Source organism: Chironomus tepperi, unplaced genomic scaffold (assembly GCF_022539635.2).
Source record: "Chironomus tepperi strain 1889 unplaced genomic scaffold, CSIRO-AGI_Ctep_v1 contig_486, whole genome shotgun sequence".
Classification (NCBI taxonomy): Eukaryota; Metazoa; Arthropoda; class Insecta; order Diptera; family Chironomidae; genus Chironomus; species Chironomus tepperi.
Window position 1 is genome coordinate 383,094 of NW_027226608.1, and position 13,995 is coordinate 397,088.

The following is a 13,995-nucleotide window of genomic DNA, read 5'->3' on the forward strand; positions in this document are numbered from 1 at the left end:
TAAGAACTTAAGCCTTGATGTATATATGAAGCCTTGACTATATATCATACAAAAGAAGCACCTTCGCAACAGTTAATTCTGAACAGAGATAAAACTTACGTTCAACAAATTCAGATCCTTAGCTCTTACCACGAAACTATCAATGCTATTTGAAGTGCTTATTATCAGAGTGTCATTTATCAACAATAACAAGTTTCTAGACAGTATATCGATTAAATTTGACCTTTGATGCGGTTTTACTTGGAAAGCAACAACTTGACATCTTAAAGCTATCAAATTATTACTCCTCAAAACATATCTTAGTGGTTATTTGACAATTAAATTATTGTTGAATGTTTAATTCAATATTTACATGTGGGAATCAATTGACTTAATGTTCTTCCCCTTTTGGTATGTGCTGAAAAGCTCTTGAATATCATATGAATAATATTTCACATAGAAGTACATGATTTATTTCATAAAACATTGAATAATTTGGTCTGAATGTTTTTGTATCAAATCATTGAAACATTGAGATATCCTGGAAGGATTTAGGAAGGGATGAAAAATTTAGGTGGGGATGAAAAGCTTTTTGAATGTTTTAGAATTGATTTTCTTAATGATTTTTGATGTTTTTGTAGCAACTTTCAATGTTTTTAATTGATATTTGAATGTTTTTTTATTGAACTTTGATGTTTTTGTCTTAATTTTCAATGTTTTTGGTGTTTTGAGACTGAAACTTCAATGTTTTTGATAAAATTTCAATGTTTTGAGCCAATTTGTTGAACTTTTTGGCAAATATGAACAAAAATTTTCGACAAATTTGAGGAATTCACTTTTATTGAAATCATAAAATAATAAAAAATTGCAAATTTTTACAGTTTTGAATTTAAAAATAATAAATTTTCACCTCAAATTTCACATCCAATTCATCATTATTTACTTATGAGTTTCACCAAGCAAATCAAGTGCAAACTTTGCCTGCTCCAAAGTATCATCAAAAGCACATGTCATTTTAGTCAAAATATGTCGAATACAGCTGAACGGCATCTCAAATTCATTTGGATTATTTAACAAATTTTCAGCTTGATCGATGTTAATGTTGAATTTTTTAGCAATTTTAATGACGGCGATTTTCTTGGCTGAATGGAATGTTGCATTTGCCTGACGATATTCGCCGTCTACAGATGCATAGAATTCAGATTTTGATTGACTTGAGTACAAGTCTTGGTATGAATAGATGAAGTCGATGAAATGATTTAAAGCATTGGTTAATTCAGTGTTCAAATCGCCGTGGATTCCATTGCCAACAACCATCCAGTTTTGACAGATTAGGAGGGTGAATTGGTGGGCTGGCTCTTCATCTTCGGGGACTGGGGATGATAAGGCTGAGCATGGGAACAAATTGAGAATTTTTTGAGGTTGAAATTTGAATTTTTATGATTTTTTTTTCAATTTTTTTTTTATTTTGTTAAAAATTTTTTAATTTTTTTAAATGTTATTTTGAATTTTTTTGGATTTTATTAAATTTTTTAAAAGTAGAAATTTCAAATTTAAATTAAAAAAAAATCAAAATTGAATTTTTAAACTTAAAAATTAAAATTTCGAAATTAAAAAATTGAAATTTTGAATTTAACAATTGAAAATTTTGAATTTAAAAATTTTAAAATTTGATTTAAAAATTAAAATTTGAATTTAAAAATTGAAATTTTGAATTTTGAATCAAAATTTTCAATTTAAAAATTTATTTTCAATTTAAAAATTTGATTTTGAATTCAAAAATTTAACTTTCAATTCTAAAATTTGAATTTTCAGTTTTTAAATTCAAAACTTTAATTTTAACTTCAACTTTTTAATTTAGACATTGAAAATCTAAATTTATAAATTGAAAATTGAATTTCAAAATTTTAAAATTAAATTTCAATTTTATTAAAATATTTGCAATTTCAAATCAAACTTACCACAAGCAACAACAACAAAAACTCCAAAAATTACTTCAAAAAACTTCATTTTTTAAAATTTTAATTCAAAAATTTCACAAATTTTAATAATTTTTTCAAACTTAAAAAAAAGTTTTAATTCTTTGAAATTAGAATATCCTTTAACTAAGCTTGATCCAAACAACTTGAATGATAATTTACCCAAAAGCACTTCCACTTTATATACAAAAGTCGGCATTTCCTCCAAAATCAAAAGTTGACAATCACATTCACGACTTTCATTAGTTTTTCTTGTCATGAAAGCACGTGCTGACTATTTTAATGTGCGACATGTTGCATTCCTTGTTTTGTAACTTGTCGGTACTTTATAAAGGCAAAGATTTTAAGGTAATTAGAGTCTGGAGTGTCTTTAAACCTGTAAAAAAAATAATGGAAATTAAAAGTTTATTTTTTTTCTTTTATTTTCTTTTATTTTCACAATTAAAGTCAGGCAATAATTAGCATTAAAGGGAGATATCGTGACTTGGTTTTGGTAAATGAGGCTATTGAATTAGGGACGGGTTTGAGGGAATTTTTGGGAATTTTTTGGAGTGATTTTGGGGTGAATGGGGTTGCAATTTTGTTATGGGGTACATTATTTGGTACAAAACACCTTGGTGGGGGTTAAGTGGTCAAAAAATACAATTTTTAAGACGTTGCGTAACATCCGAATTTGAATACAATTCAAACAATATTTAAAGCTACCCTAAAGCTCTTACAATCCTTAAAAGCCATTAAAACATCAATTTTGAATGTTTAACTTACATCCTAAATTTTATTGGAAGATTTCATGATTTTTAGGAGGGGGTGGAAGCATTTCCACCACCATTCAATGCTTCTCATCTTCAATCTCAACGTTCAAACATGTTTCGGGATATTTTGAAAGTCAAAACATGTCCTTTGTTGCGTTGGCAATAATAAAAACATCAGATTGTCGAAAACAATCATTTAAAACATTGAAAACATCATGTTTTCGAAAGCTTTGACTGAAAACATTGAAAATATCCTTTTTGATAAACATTGAAAGCATTATTGTCTGAAAAACATTGACTTAAAACATCAAAAACATCCCAACATTGACATAAAACACTCAAAATATCCTTTCTCATGCAACATTGAGAGAGAAAATATTAAAAACATCTCTTTTAAGACAACATTAAGGAACAAATTCTCAAATTATGAAGCTTTTTGTACATCAATATGAAGAGAAATACTCAAAAGAGATATTCTTATGGCAAAATATACATTAATTTGAATTAATTTGCTTAAAAAAGCGTTGAAAATTTGTTGATTTATTCAGATTTTTCACAGTATTTTTGGCATATTTACAGAAGTTTGGATACGCCGGAATTTTGAAATTTTTTTTGTCAGTTTTTTATGCAATTTTTGATTGACTTTTTTGATAGGAAAACTGGGTGGGAAATTTGGTGAGGATGTAGCTGCTAGGTTGAGGTACTGTAGCTTCAGGTCAGCATTACTCTAGTCCCAGATGAGCCTTACTCTGTCCCCCAAATCTGCATTATTCCGTCCTCAGGTCTGTGCTACTCGGTTGTATGTTACTCGGTCCCCAGATAAGCGTTACTCTGTCTCCCAAGTCATACAAAATTCCATCAAATTAAGCCACAAAACCCAAATTTTCATCAATTTTCCCCCCACCAACCCCCCCAATCTCATCTCATTATCCCCACCCTAAAAAACTATCCAAAAAATCATCTCTTTTGTGTCCATTTCATTAACCCCCAAGGCACCACATCCAAACCACATCCACGAAACCCATCATCACCGCTATCATTAACAGCACACAAAAAAGAGGAAAGATTCTCGTATGTTCATTTTGCTGGGGATAATTTTTATTAACACACATACACACACAAAGTGAAAGCAATTGTAATAATAACAATTGTTAACCCATGTCCGTGTTTTTAATGTCTTTTGTCCGTTTGTGCTTGTGCTTTGGTGTGTGCTTGCGGGCTATGGACTGTGGACTGGGGTGTGCAGTAGATAAATAATGTGATCCTGTGATGTGGGACTTGCTAGATTAATTTTGAAGTTTTGGTCAATTTTGCTTACTAGAGTGACTGTGGCATGGTCAGTGTGACTGTGGTATGGTCAGAGTCATTGTGTCATGGTCATAGTTAGTGTGACTGTGGCATGGTCAGAGTGACTTTGTTATTGTCATTGTGACTGTGGCGTTGTCAGTGTATCTGTGGCATCGTCAGTGTATCTGTGGCATGGTCAGTGTGATTGTGGTATGATCGGCGTGACTTTAGCATGGTCAGCGTGACTTTGGCATGGTCAGCGTGACTGTGGCATAGTTAGTGTGACTGTGGCATGGTCAAAGTGACTGTGGCATGGTCAACGTAACTGTGGTATGGTCAGCGTGACTGTTGCAAGGTCACACATGAGATATTCTATCAAAATCTTGAATCATCCCAAAGCCACGCCAGCCTGGCTTTAAGTTTCGAATCAATTACCTAACTTATCCTACCCAAAACCCCACATCAACCTCCCTCCCCACTCAAAACCCCACGGGGTCTATATACTCCCCGGTCTTCAAACACAACTCCTGACTTTGTCTACTGCATCTGACACATTTCCCACGCACTAAAAAGAGAGAAAAAATTATGCTTAAAAAGGAAGAATGAAAAAAAAGGAACAAATAACCACAAAAGAATGAACAAATGTTTACGTTTATTACTCATTTTACTGTTTAGTGCTGATGATGAAAGAAACTACAGAGAAAATAAAAGGAACTGAACTATTGTTGGGTAACTGGTAACTAAGTAAAATGAGAGGGAAAGGAGAGAAGGGAAAGGATGAATGAATGGAATGTAGAGAGGCAGGGATGGGGGTAAGGACTGCAATTAGGGGAGTTGGAAGCAAATTTGGAAGAATTTGTTAAAATTTTGATGAAAAATGCTGAAAAATTGAAGATTTTCTTCTAAAAAGAGGTAAGGTGAGTAGTATCCAGAAGGGTATGTTGAGCCATGAGGAGTGGGTTGACTCTGGAAGGATTGGTTGACCCCGGGGAGGGTGGGATGACCTCGAGAGGATGAGATGACATCAGGAAGGTAGGTTGACCCCAAAACCTCCAATCCTCATTGACTGTAATGTGAATATGAATACATTATAGTCCGACTCTACAATGGAGCTGCATAATTAGGCTTATGGAGCTCGAACTAATCCAAATTCCTACTAACTCTAGATGTTAGCAATCCAAGAACTTGTATAAAGAGTTGGCATGACTCCGGGTGTAGCATCCATTTTGAGGCAACACCCCGGCTGGATACTATTGCTACATCCAGATTCCAGATTCAGATTCCAAATCCAAAATTGTGGTTTATCTCCGCAGGGTCAGGCCATGCAGTCAGTCAACTCAACCCTGCATATCATTCTTATCCTTGCCTACCTTATCATACTCATTTAACTATGACTACAACTACACAAAAATTTGACAAAAATATTTCAGACATCCTCAAACAGAATAAAAAAAAGTTCTAAAAAAAAATTCGCTTAATCTGCAAAAAAAAAAGTTGTCTTTGTTCCTAGTAAAAAAGCTTAACTTCCTGCTTTCATACATTTTTTTTTTTTTTTGTTCTATCAACTACGTAATGATGATTTTCAGTGAATTTTGTCTCTTTTTTTTCACTCTGTTTTTTAACTCTATGCATACACATTCACTTTTATGTTTATTGTTATGGCATATTATTCATATATCACAGTTGAAAGTGGATAAAAATGTAAAAGGGAAATGCGGGATGTTGATGGAATTGGTGATGTGTTGAAGAAATGAGGAGATTTGGTAGGATTTTGAGGGTTTTTTGAACGAAATTTGAGGAGAACTTGGGTTCTGATGATGAGTAATGTTGTCTTGCTCTTCGGTATCCCTTCGGATTCTCTTCGGTTTTCCTTCGTTCTCTTCCGTTTATCTTCGGTTTGTCTTTGGTTTGTCTTCGGTTTCTCTTTGGTTTGTCTTTGGTTTCTCTTTGGTTTGTCTTCGGTTTGTCTTCGGGTTGTCTTCGGTTTGTCTTTGGTTTGTCTTTGGTTTGTCTTCGGATTGTCTTTGGTTTGTCTTTGGTTTGTCTTCGGTTTCTCTTTGGTTTATCTTCGGCTTTTCTTCGGTTTCTCTTTGGTTTGTCTTTGGTTTGTCTTCGGTTTGTCTTCGGTTTCTCTTTGGTTTGTCTTTGGTTTCTCTTTGGTTTGTCTTCGGTTTGTCTTCGGGTTGTCTTCGGTTTATCTTTGGTTTGTCTTTGGTTTGTCTTCGGATTGTCTTTGGTTTGTCTTTGGTTTGTCTTCGGTTTGTCTTCGGTTTATCTTCGGTTTGTCTTCGGTTTGTTTTCGGTTTATCTTCGGTTTGTCTTTGGTTTGTCTTCGGTTTATCTTCGGTTTCTTTTCGGTTTGTCTCCGGATTGCCTTCGGTTTGTCTTCGGTTTGTCTTCGGTTTGTCTTCGGTTTGTCTTTGTTTTGTCTTCGGTTTGTCTTTGGTTTGTCTTCGGTTTCTCTTCGGTTTCTCTTCGTTTTCTTCGGTCTTCTTCAAGTTTTTTCAATATTCTTCGGTCTTCTTTTCTCTTCTTTTATCTAACTCTGTTTTCTTTGGTCTTCTTTGTTCTCTAAATCTCTACCTGCACTCATTCATCTCCATTGTTATGTTTTATAGCTTTATCCTTCAAAAAAGTCCCCCACACCTTCATCATCCACCTATCATAGACAAGAAACAACTGTGTGTAGCTGTGTGAAGGAATGCGAACAAAAAAAAAATTATGCGAATTATGAGGGTACATAAAGAGATAAGTTGAGAAGATTAAAAAAGGCTGAAAAATGTGTGTGCTGGGAAATTAAGCATCGAAAAAAAAAAGGATGAGATGAAATTATCCTCAAAACAGCACACAAAAGAGAAATTTTTATCTCAAATGAAAATTGTGATGAAATTTTGAGGCTTCTTGCTGCTTTTTTTTTTTTTTTTTTTGGAAAATCATCATCATGAAAAATAAAGAAAATGGTTTCTGATATTCAGTTAAAGTTACTGAGAAGCTCTTTTTGAAGATTTTTGTGTTTCGTGTGGGTTGAGTCGAATGTGATTATGGCAAATAATTTGGATGATTTTTCGGTTCTTTGACTCTGTTTTGTGGAGGTTTCTGTTGCTTTTTGAGGGTTATGTAACATTTTTGTAGCTTTTTCCCGGGTTTTGAGGTTATATTCAAATTTTTGAGGTTAATTTTTAAAATTTCGAGGTTAGGCTTCCAATTTTTGAGGTTATTATCCTAATTTTTGAGGTTAGTTTCCTAATTTTGAGATTAAATTCCCAATTTTGAGGTTAAATTTTTCATTTTTGAGGTTAGGTATCAAATTTTTGAGGTTAGGTTCAGAATTTTTGAGGTTATTTTCCCAATATTTGAGGTTATTTACCAAATTTTGGAGGTTAGTTTCCTATGTTTTAAGGTTATTTTCTCAATTTTTGAGGTTATTTTCCCAATTTTTGAGGTTATTTTCTAATTTTTTGAGATTAAGTTTCAAATTTTTGAGGTTAGTCTCCTAATTTTTGAGGTTAATTTCCTAATTTTTTGAGGTTAGTCTCCTAATTTTTCATGTCATTTTCCAATTTTTAGGTTACATTCTAAATTTTTGAGGTTATTATCCTACACCAATGAACAAAAACTCCCAACAATTCAAAATTCACCATAAAATTGCCATAATAAATGCAGTTAAGCAAAACCTCCCATAACACAATCCTCCTATCCATTAAAAGCACGTTCCTGTCATCATTTCATTTTCAAAACTCTTTTGTCTCTCTTTTTTATAGGAATTTCCATTAACTTTTATTTTATTTTACTTTGTGCGTTTTTTGTCATTACAAATTTTACATTTTCATATTCATTTGACTTAAGGCGATGAATTTAAATCTGAAAATTATATTTTTTTGTGCTATTCGGATGAATTTTCGTGGAATTAGTGGTTGTACGACTGCTGTTTGTAGTTGAAATGAGGTTTTTGGTGTTGTGTAGAGCAGAGGTGTGAAACTAGAAGATTCAAAGAGCCGAAGACTCGAAGACACGAAGACACGAAGACACGAAGACACGAAGACACGAAGACACGAAGACACGAAGACACGAAGACACGAAGACACGAAGACACGAAGACACGAAGACACGAAGACACGAAGACACGAAGACACGAAGACACGAAGACACGAAGACACGAAGACAAGAAGACACGAAGACACGAAGACACGAAGACACGAAGACACGAAGACACGAAGACACGAAGACACGAAGACACGAAGGCACAAGAGTTACGAAGGATTCCGAAGAGACACAAAGGATTCCGAAGAGACACGAATGGTTTCGAAGAGACACGAAGGGTTCCGAAGAGACACAAAGGATTCCGAAAAGACATGAAGGGTTCCGAAGAGACACAAAGGATTCCGAAGAGACACGAAGGGTTTCGAAGAGACACGAAGGGTTCCGAAGAGACACGAAGGATTCCGAAGAGACACGAAGGATTCCGAAGAGACACAAAGGATTCCGAAGAGACACGAAGGATTCCGAAGAGACACGAAGGATTCCGAAGAGACACGAAGGGTTCCGAATAGACACGAAGGGTTCCAAATAGAAACGAAGGGTTCCGAATAGAAACGAAGGGTTCCGAAGAGAAATGAAGGATTCCGAAGAGACACGAAGGATTCCGAAGAGACACGAAGGATTCCGAAGAGACACGAAGGATTCCGAAGAGACACGAAGGATTCCGAAGAGTCACGAAGGATTCCGAAGAGACCCAAATAACCGAAGACACGAACTTCCAGGTGTATAAGGGTATGCCACAACACATAGAACGTCCACCACTGGTGTATAGCATAACATTGTTAAGCAAAATAGTCAAAAAGTCAACAACATTATCAACAAAAATTCAGTTGCACCACAAAATAAGTCTATTTACAGTTCACATCATGCTTAAAATTCAAGCATAAATATTGTCATGTCCATTACATCCACAAAATAACACAAAATCATAAAATACCCAAAAAATAAGTCAATATTTATTCTGTATAAACAGTCACAATAACACTGGTACAATGATCCATTTAAAAATGTTGAAGGTTAATGTCATTCCATACGATCTCAACTGACGCTTAATGTCATGTCTACCAAAAAAAAAAAAATTGATTGTCACATGTATGTAGCTACATGGGCTCTGATATACCAGATAAAATATTTTCATTTCATTTATGCTTTAAATTATCATATTTTGGGGTGACTGTCTCATACTACACACATCACTTAACTCATGTTTGGTGGCTTCATTTCCTATTTCGGTACTATGGATATGAATTATATGTTGAATGTGTGTATGTATGCAACTCCCTGTTGGAATATTAAGTGACATGCTTTGCCGTGTTTTTTGTTGCTTAATTTTCACTCATTTACATAAAATTTTGAGTTTTGAATGCCTTTTTGGGTTGCGAGGTTAGGGCGCATGCGGTGTTGGATGAGATTTTAGTGATGGGAATTGATTGGAGTGGATGCGCCCATGTGTCCTAATGCGCCCTTGACTCCTAATGCACCCTTGTTTCCTAATGCGCCATTGTGTCCTGATGCGCCCTTGTCTCTTAATGCGTCCTTGTGTCCTAATGCACCCTTGTCTCCTAATGCGCCATTGTGTTCTAATGCGCCCTGGCCTTCTGATGCGCACTTGTCTCCTAATGCGCCCATGTGTCTTATTGCGCCCTTGTGTCCTAATGCGCCATTGTATCCTGATGCGCTCTTGTCTTCTAATGCGCCCATTTGTCTCCTAATGCGCACTTGTCTCTTAATGCGCCCTTGTGTCTTAATGCGCCCTTATCTCCTAATGCGCACCAGCCTCCTAATGCGCCCGTGTCTCCTAATGCGCCCTTGATTCCTAGATAGCTATGCAAAAATCACAATTATGACATCCAAAATGAGCCTCAAAACCACACATTTCCTCACATCCACAGTTATTTATTTTTCCCACAACAAGCCATTCCACACACCATACATTCCATTTCCTTCCGCAACATAATCTTCTTCCTCACCTTGCTGAAAATATCAATGTTAATATCATTAAAAGTATACGTATGTCTTTCATATAAATTGGGAAAAATATAGCATGTGAACATACGATATAATATGAAATTATGGCATATGACAGAGACTGACTGTAGATTTTTTTTTTTGTATTTTGTATTTTGTGTATGTTGGAATCAGTGATACGAGATGAATTTTTATTATAAAATCATTTAATTAATGTATTGTACAGTTAACTTTTATGGCTCACTTGATATGAAATTCATTAAAAAAATTGACCAGGTCGATATGTGGAATTTAAAGGAGCTTAAGTTGACGGAGAGACAGAAGACCGAACAAGACCCGAAGACCGAACAAGACCAAAGACCGAATGAGACACGAAGACCGAACAAGATCCGAAGACCGAACAAGACACGAAGACCGAACAAGACACGAATACTGAACAAGACACGAAGACCGAACAAGACACGAAGACCGAACAAGACACGAAGACCGAACAAGACACGAAGTCCGAACAAGACACGAAAACCGAACAAGACCCGAAGACCGAACAAGACACGAAGACCGAACAAGATACGAAGACCGAACAAGACACGAAGACCGAACACGACACGAAGACCGAACAAGACACGAAGACCGAACAAGACACGAAGACCGAACAAGACACGAAGACCGAACAAGACACGAAGACCGAACAAGACACGAAGACCGAACAAGACACGAAGACCGAACAAGACACGAAGACCCAACAAGACACAAAGACCGAACAAGACACGAAGACCCAACAAGACACGAAGACCGAACAAGACACGAAGACCGAACAAGACCCGAAGACCGAACAAGACCCGAAGACTGATCAAAACACGAAGACCGAACAAGACCCGAAGACCGAACAAGACTGAAGACCGAATACCAATCAACCGACTACAACAGGATTCTTTGAAGTTTCAATCTCGACAACCCTTAATCTTCCATTCAATTCGCGATATATCACTACGCAGTAACAAGTAATGAATCCATATTCAAAGCCACACAGCAACAATAATTCCTACAAATTAAATACACTTCCTAGAAATTTAAAATCTATTGAACACATCATATTGAATTTCATTTCAATCCATCAACTACTATTAATAGGGAAATATATATGACTCACCGGATATATGTGAAATTAATAAACATAGTATGAATATGCTCGTCATATTTATGAAAATATTTCCATTGAATGCATTTATAAAATAATAAAGAACATGTTTAGAATGATTACAAGTACGGGAATGGATGGGATGTGCTTAATTGGTGACAAACCCCTCGAAATTAGTGACCAACCCCTCGAAATTAGTGACCAACCCCTCGAAATCAGTGACCAACCCCTCGAAATTTGTGACCAATCTCTCGAAATTTGTGACCAACCCCTCAAAATTAGTGACCAACCCTTCGAAATTAGTTACCAACCCCTCAAAATTAGTGACCAACCCCTCGAAATTCGTGACTTGCCCTTCGAAATTAGTGACCAACCCCTCGCAGATAGAGACTTGCCCCTCGAAATTAGTGACCAACCCCTTTGCCTTCTTCTCTGCTGTTCATTCAAGTGTTTCATGAGAAAAAGCCATCAAATGTCTTCAACACAACCCCAAATAAATATATCCGTACCTAACCTCAAACATCCAATCCCTTGATCACATCCGTAATATTTCCAATTCCTTGATAAAGAAATTTTTCAACCTTTTTTTTTTGTACCTTTTCACATAGCAAACTGATGATGTGACTCTATGTGACTGACTCTCACATCATACAGTCATACATAAATACGTGGAAAGGATGAAATTCCTCACATGGGAGGAACAAAAGCACATGCTGAACCAAAAAGGTTTTTAAAAGAAAATGGAAATTAATAAGAGTGTACAGAGTAAGCAATGATGGTACTGAGGTAGGTGAATATGGCATCAAGACATGAAAATATGAAGTAGATGATGATGATGATGAAAATGGTGGAAATGGAGATGGGAAAACAGCAACAGCAACAACAACAACGAAAAAGGTTTTTCGCACATAATTTTCTGAAGCTTGAAAAAAATTAAATAAATGGATGGAATAAAAAAAAAGGAAGACAATTCACTTGAGGGATGCTGAAGCTTAACACGAGTATTCGTAAATAAACTGGAATGAAAACCCGAGTTGTGCATGGATGTTGGGAGGTTTTGAGGATGCTAAACTAGCTGAACATCGAAAAAATGAAGAAGGAAGTTAATAACCGTACAAAAGATGCAAAATAGTAACTGAACGTACTTAAGATGCGAACAATGATGCAAAAAATTTACTGGACGTACAATAGATGCGAAAAATGAAGCAGGAAGTCACTGAATACACAAAGGACGCGAAAAAGTGAAACAAAAATTTTACTGAATACATTTATGATGCCAAAAAATTACTGAATGTACTGTGGATGCGAAAAATGAAGCCAACAAGTTACTGGTCGTACTGAAGATAGAAAAAAGTTACTGAACGTCTAAAAGATGCAAAAAAGTGAAGCAAACAAGCTACTGAACGTACAACAGTTGCAATAGAGTTACTGAACGTAGAAAAGATGCAAAAAATGAAGCAAACCAGTTACTAAACGTACTTGAGATGCAAAAAAGTGAAGCAAAAATTCACTGAATACACAATGGATGCAAAAAGTTACTGAACGAACTAAAAATGCAAAAAAGTGAAGCAAACAAGTTACGGAACGTACTAAAGATGCAAAAAAGTGAAGCAAACAAGTAACTGAACGTACTAAAGATGTAAAAAATTTACTGAACGTACAAAAGATGCAAAAGATGATGCAAATAAGTTACTGAATGTACTAATGATGCAAAAAAGTTACTGAACGCACTAAAGATGTAAAAAGTGAAGCAAAAAAGTTTCTGAACATACTAAAGATACCAAACAAGTTTCTGAACGTACTAAAGATGCAAATAAGTTAATAAACGCACTTAAGATGCGAAAAAGATTCTGAACGTACAAAAGATGCGAACAATTTTACTGAATACACAATAGATGCGAAAGATGATGCAAAAAAACTCACTACACGTCCATAAAGATGTAAAGCTCAAACCCCAAAGCTCCTCAACAACCAAATCATCCGTAAAGCTTTCACTCCAAGATAAGTATGAAGTCAATAATAACAAGAAACAAGAAGCAGAAAAAAAGAAGAAAAAAAAATCTGCTGATTCTCCACATCAACCTCTCGGTCAGCATCCAACGTCATGTATAAATAAGCAAGTAAGCAGATATTATAGAAAAAAAAAGAACGTAAGTAATATCTTTATGAGATATCATCATAATAAAATAAAAGCACGAGTCTTATCTCTTCTCTCGTTCCTGACTATATACATAAGACATAAGGAAGGAGATATAGCAGTTGGGTAGGTGTACATAACATCCTTGATAACGTCTCTAAAGCTTCATGATGTAATCATCTTTTTTAATAGAATTTTTTTCCATTTTTTCCATTTTTTTCTCGAGAATCAACGATAAGCACAAATGTATAGACATAAAGTGTATGTTATGGGGTATGAGGGGGTGGGGGGGAGGTAGAGAGATAAGATTGAGGAAATATGGCAAATGTAAATGATGTAAAATTTGCTGTAGGTGGAATCATACCTTCATTAATGAGTGAATGAATTGAAATAAAATGGAATGTGTAAATGGGTAAATGTGTACAGGTTGAAGATGTGATAAGGTTAAAGGTTAGGTTTGAATTGATTTTTTAAGGAGCTTTTGCGTTTTACTGGGGGCGTCAAGGAGTGGCAAGGATGCCAGGGGTGTCAAACGTGACAGAGTGTCAAGCGTGGAAGAGTGTCAAGCATGGCAGGGATGTTAAGAGTGGCAGGGTGTCAAGGGTGGCAGGGGTGTTAAGAGTGGTAGGGTGTCGAGAGTGGCAGGGTGTCAAGTGTGGCAGGGTGTCAAGCATGGCAGGGATGTTAAGAGTGGCAGGGTGTCAAGGGTGGCAGGGG

The 13,995-nt window shown here is 35.6% G+C and overlaps 1 protein-coding gene across 1 annotated transcript; it reads right to left on the reverse strand.

Annotated features, from left to right (window-relative positions):
* Positions 1-5,883: 5,883 nt before the first annotated feature.
* LOC139099740 (uncharacterized) lies at positions 5,884-6,600 on the reverse strand. Its single transcript, XM_070652254.1, has 2 exons — positions 6,581-6,600; positions 5,884-6,415 (listed from the first exon to the last, which is right to left on the reverse strand). Exons 1-2 carry the CDS (start codon positions 6,598-6,600, stop codon positions 5,884-5,886), a joined length of 552 nt encoding a protein of 183 aa, XP_070508355.1.
* Between the last annotated feature and the right edge of the window lie 7,395 nt (positions 6,601-13,995).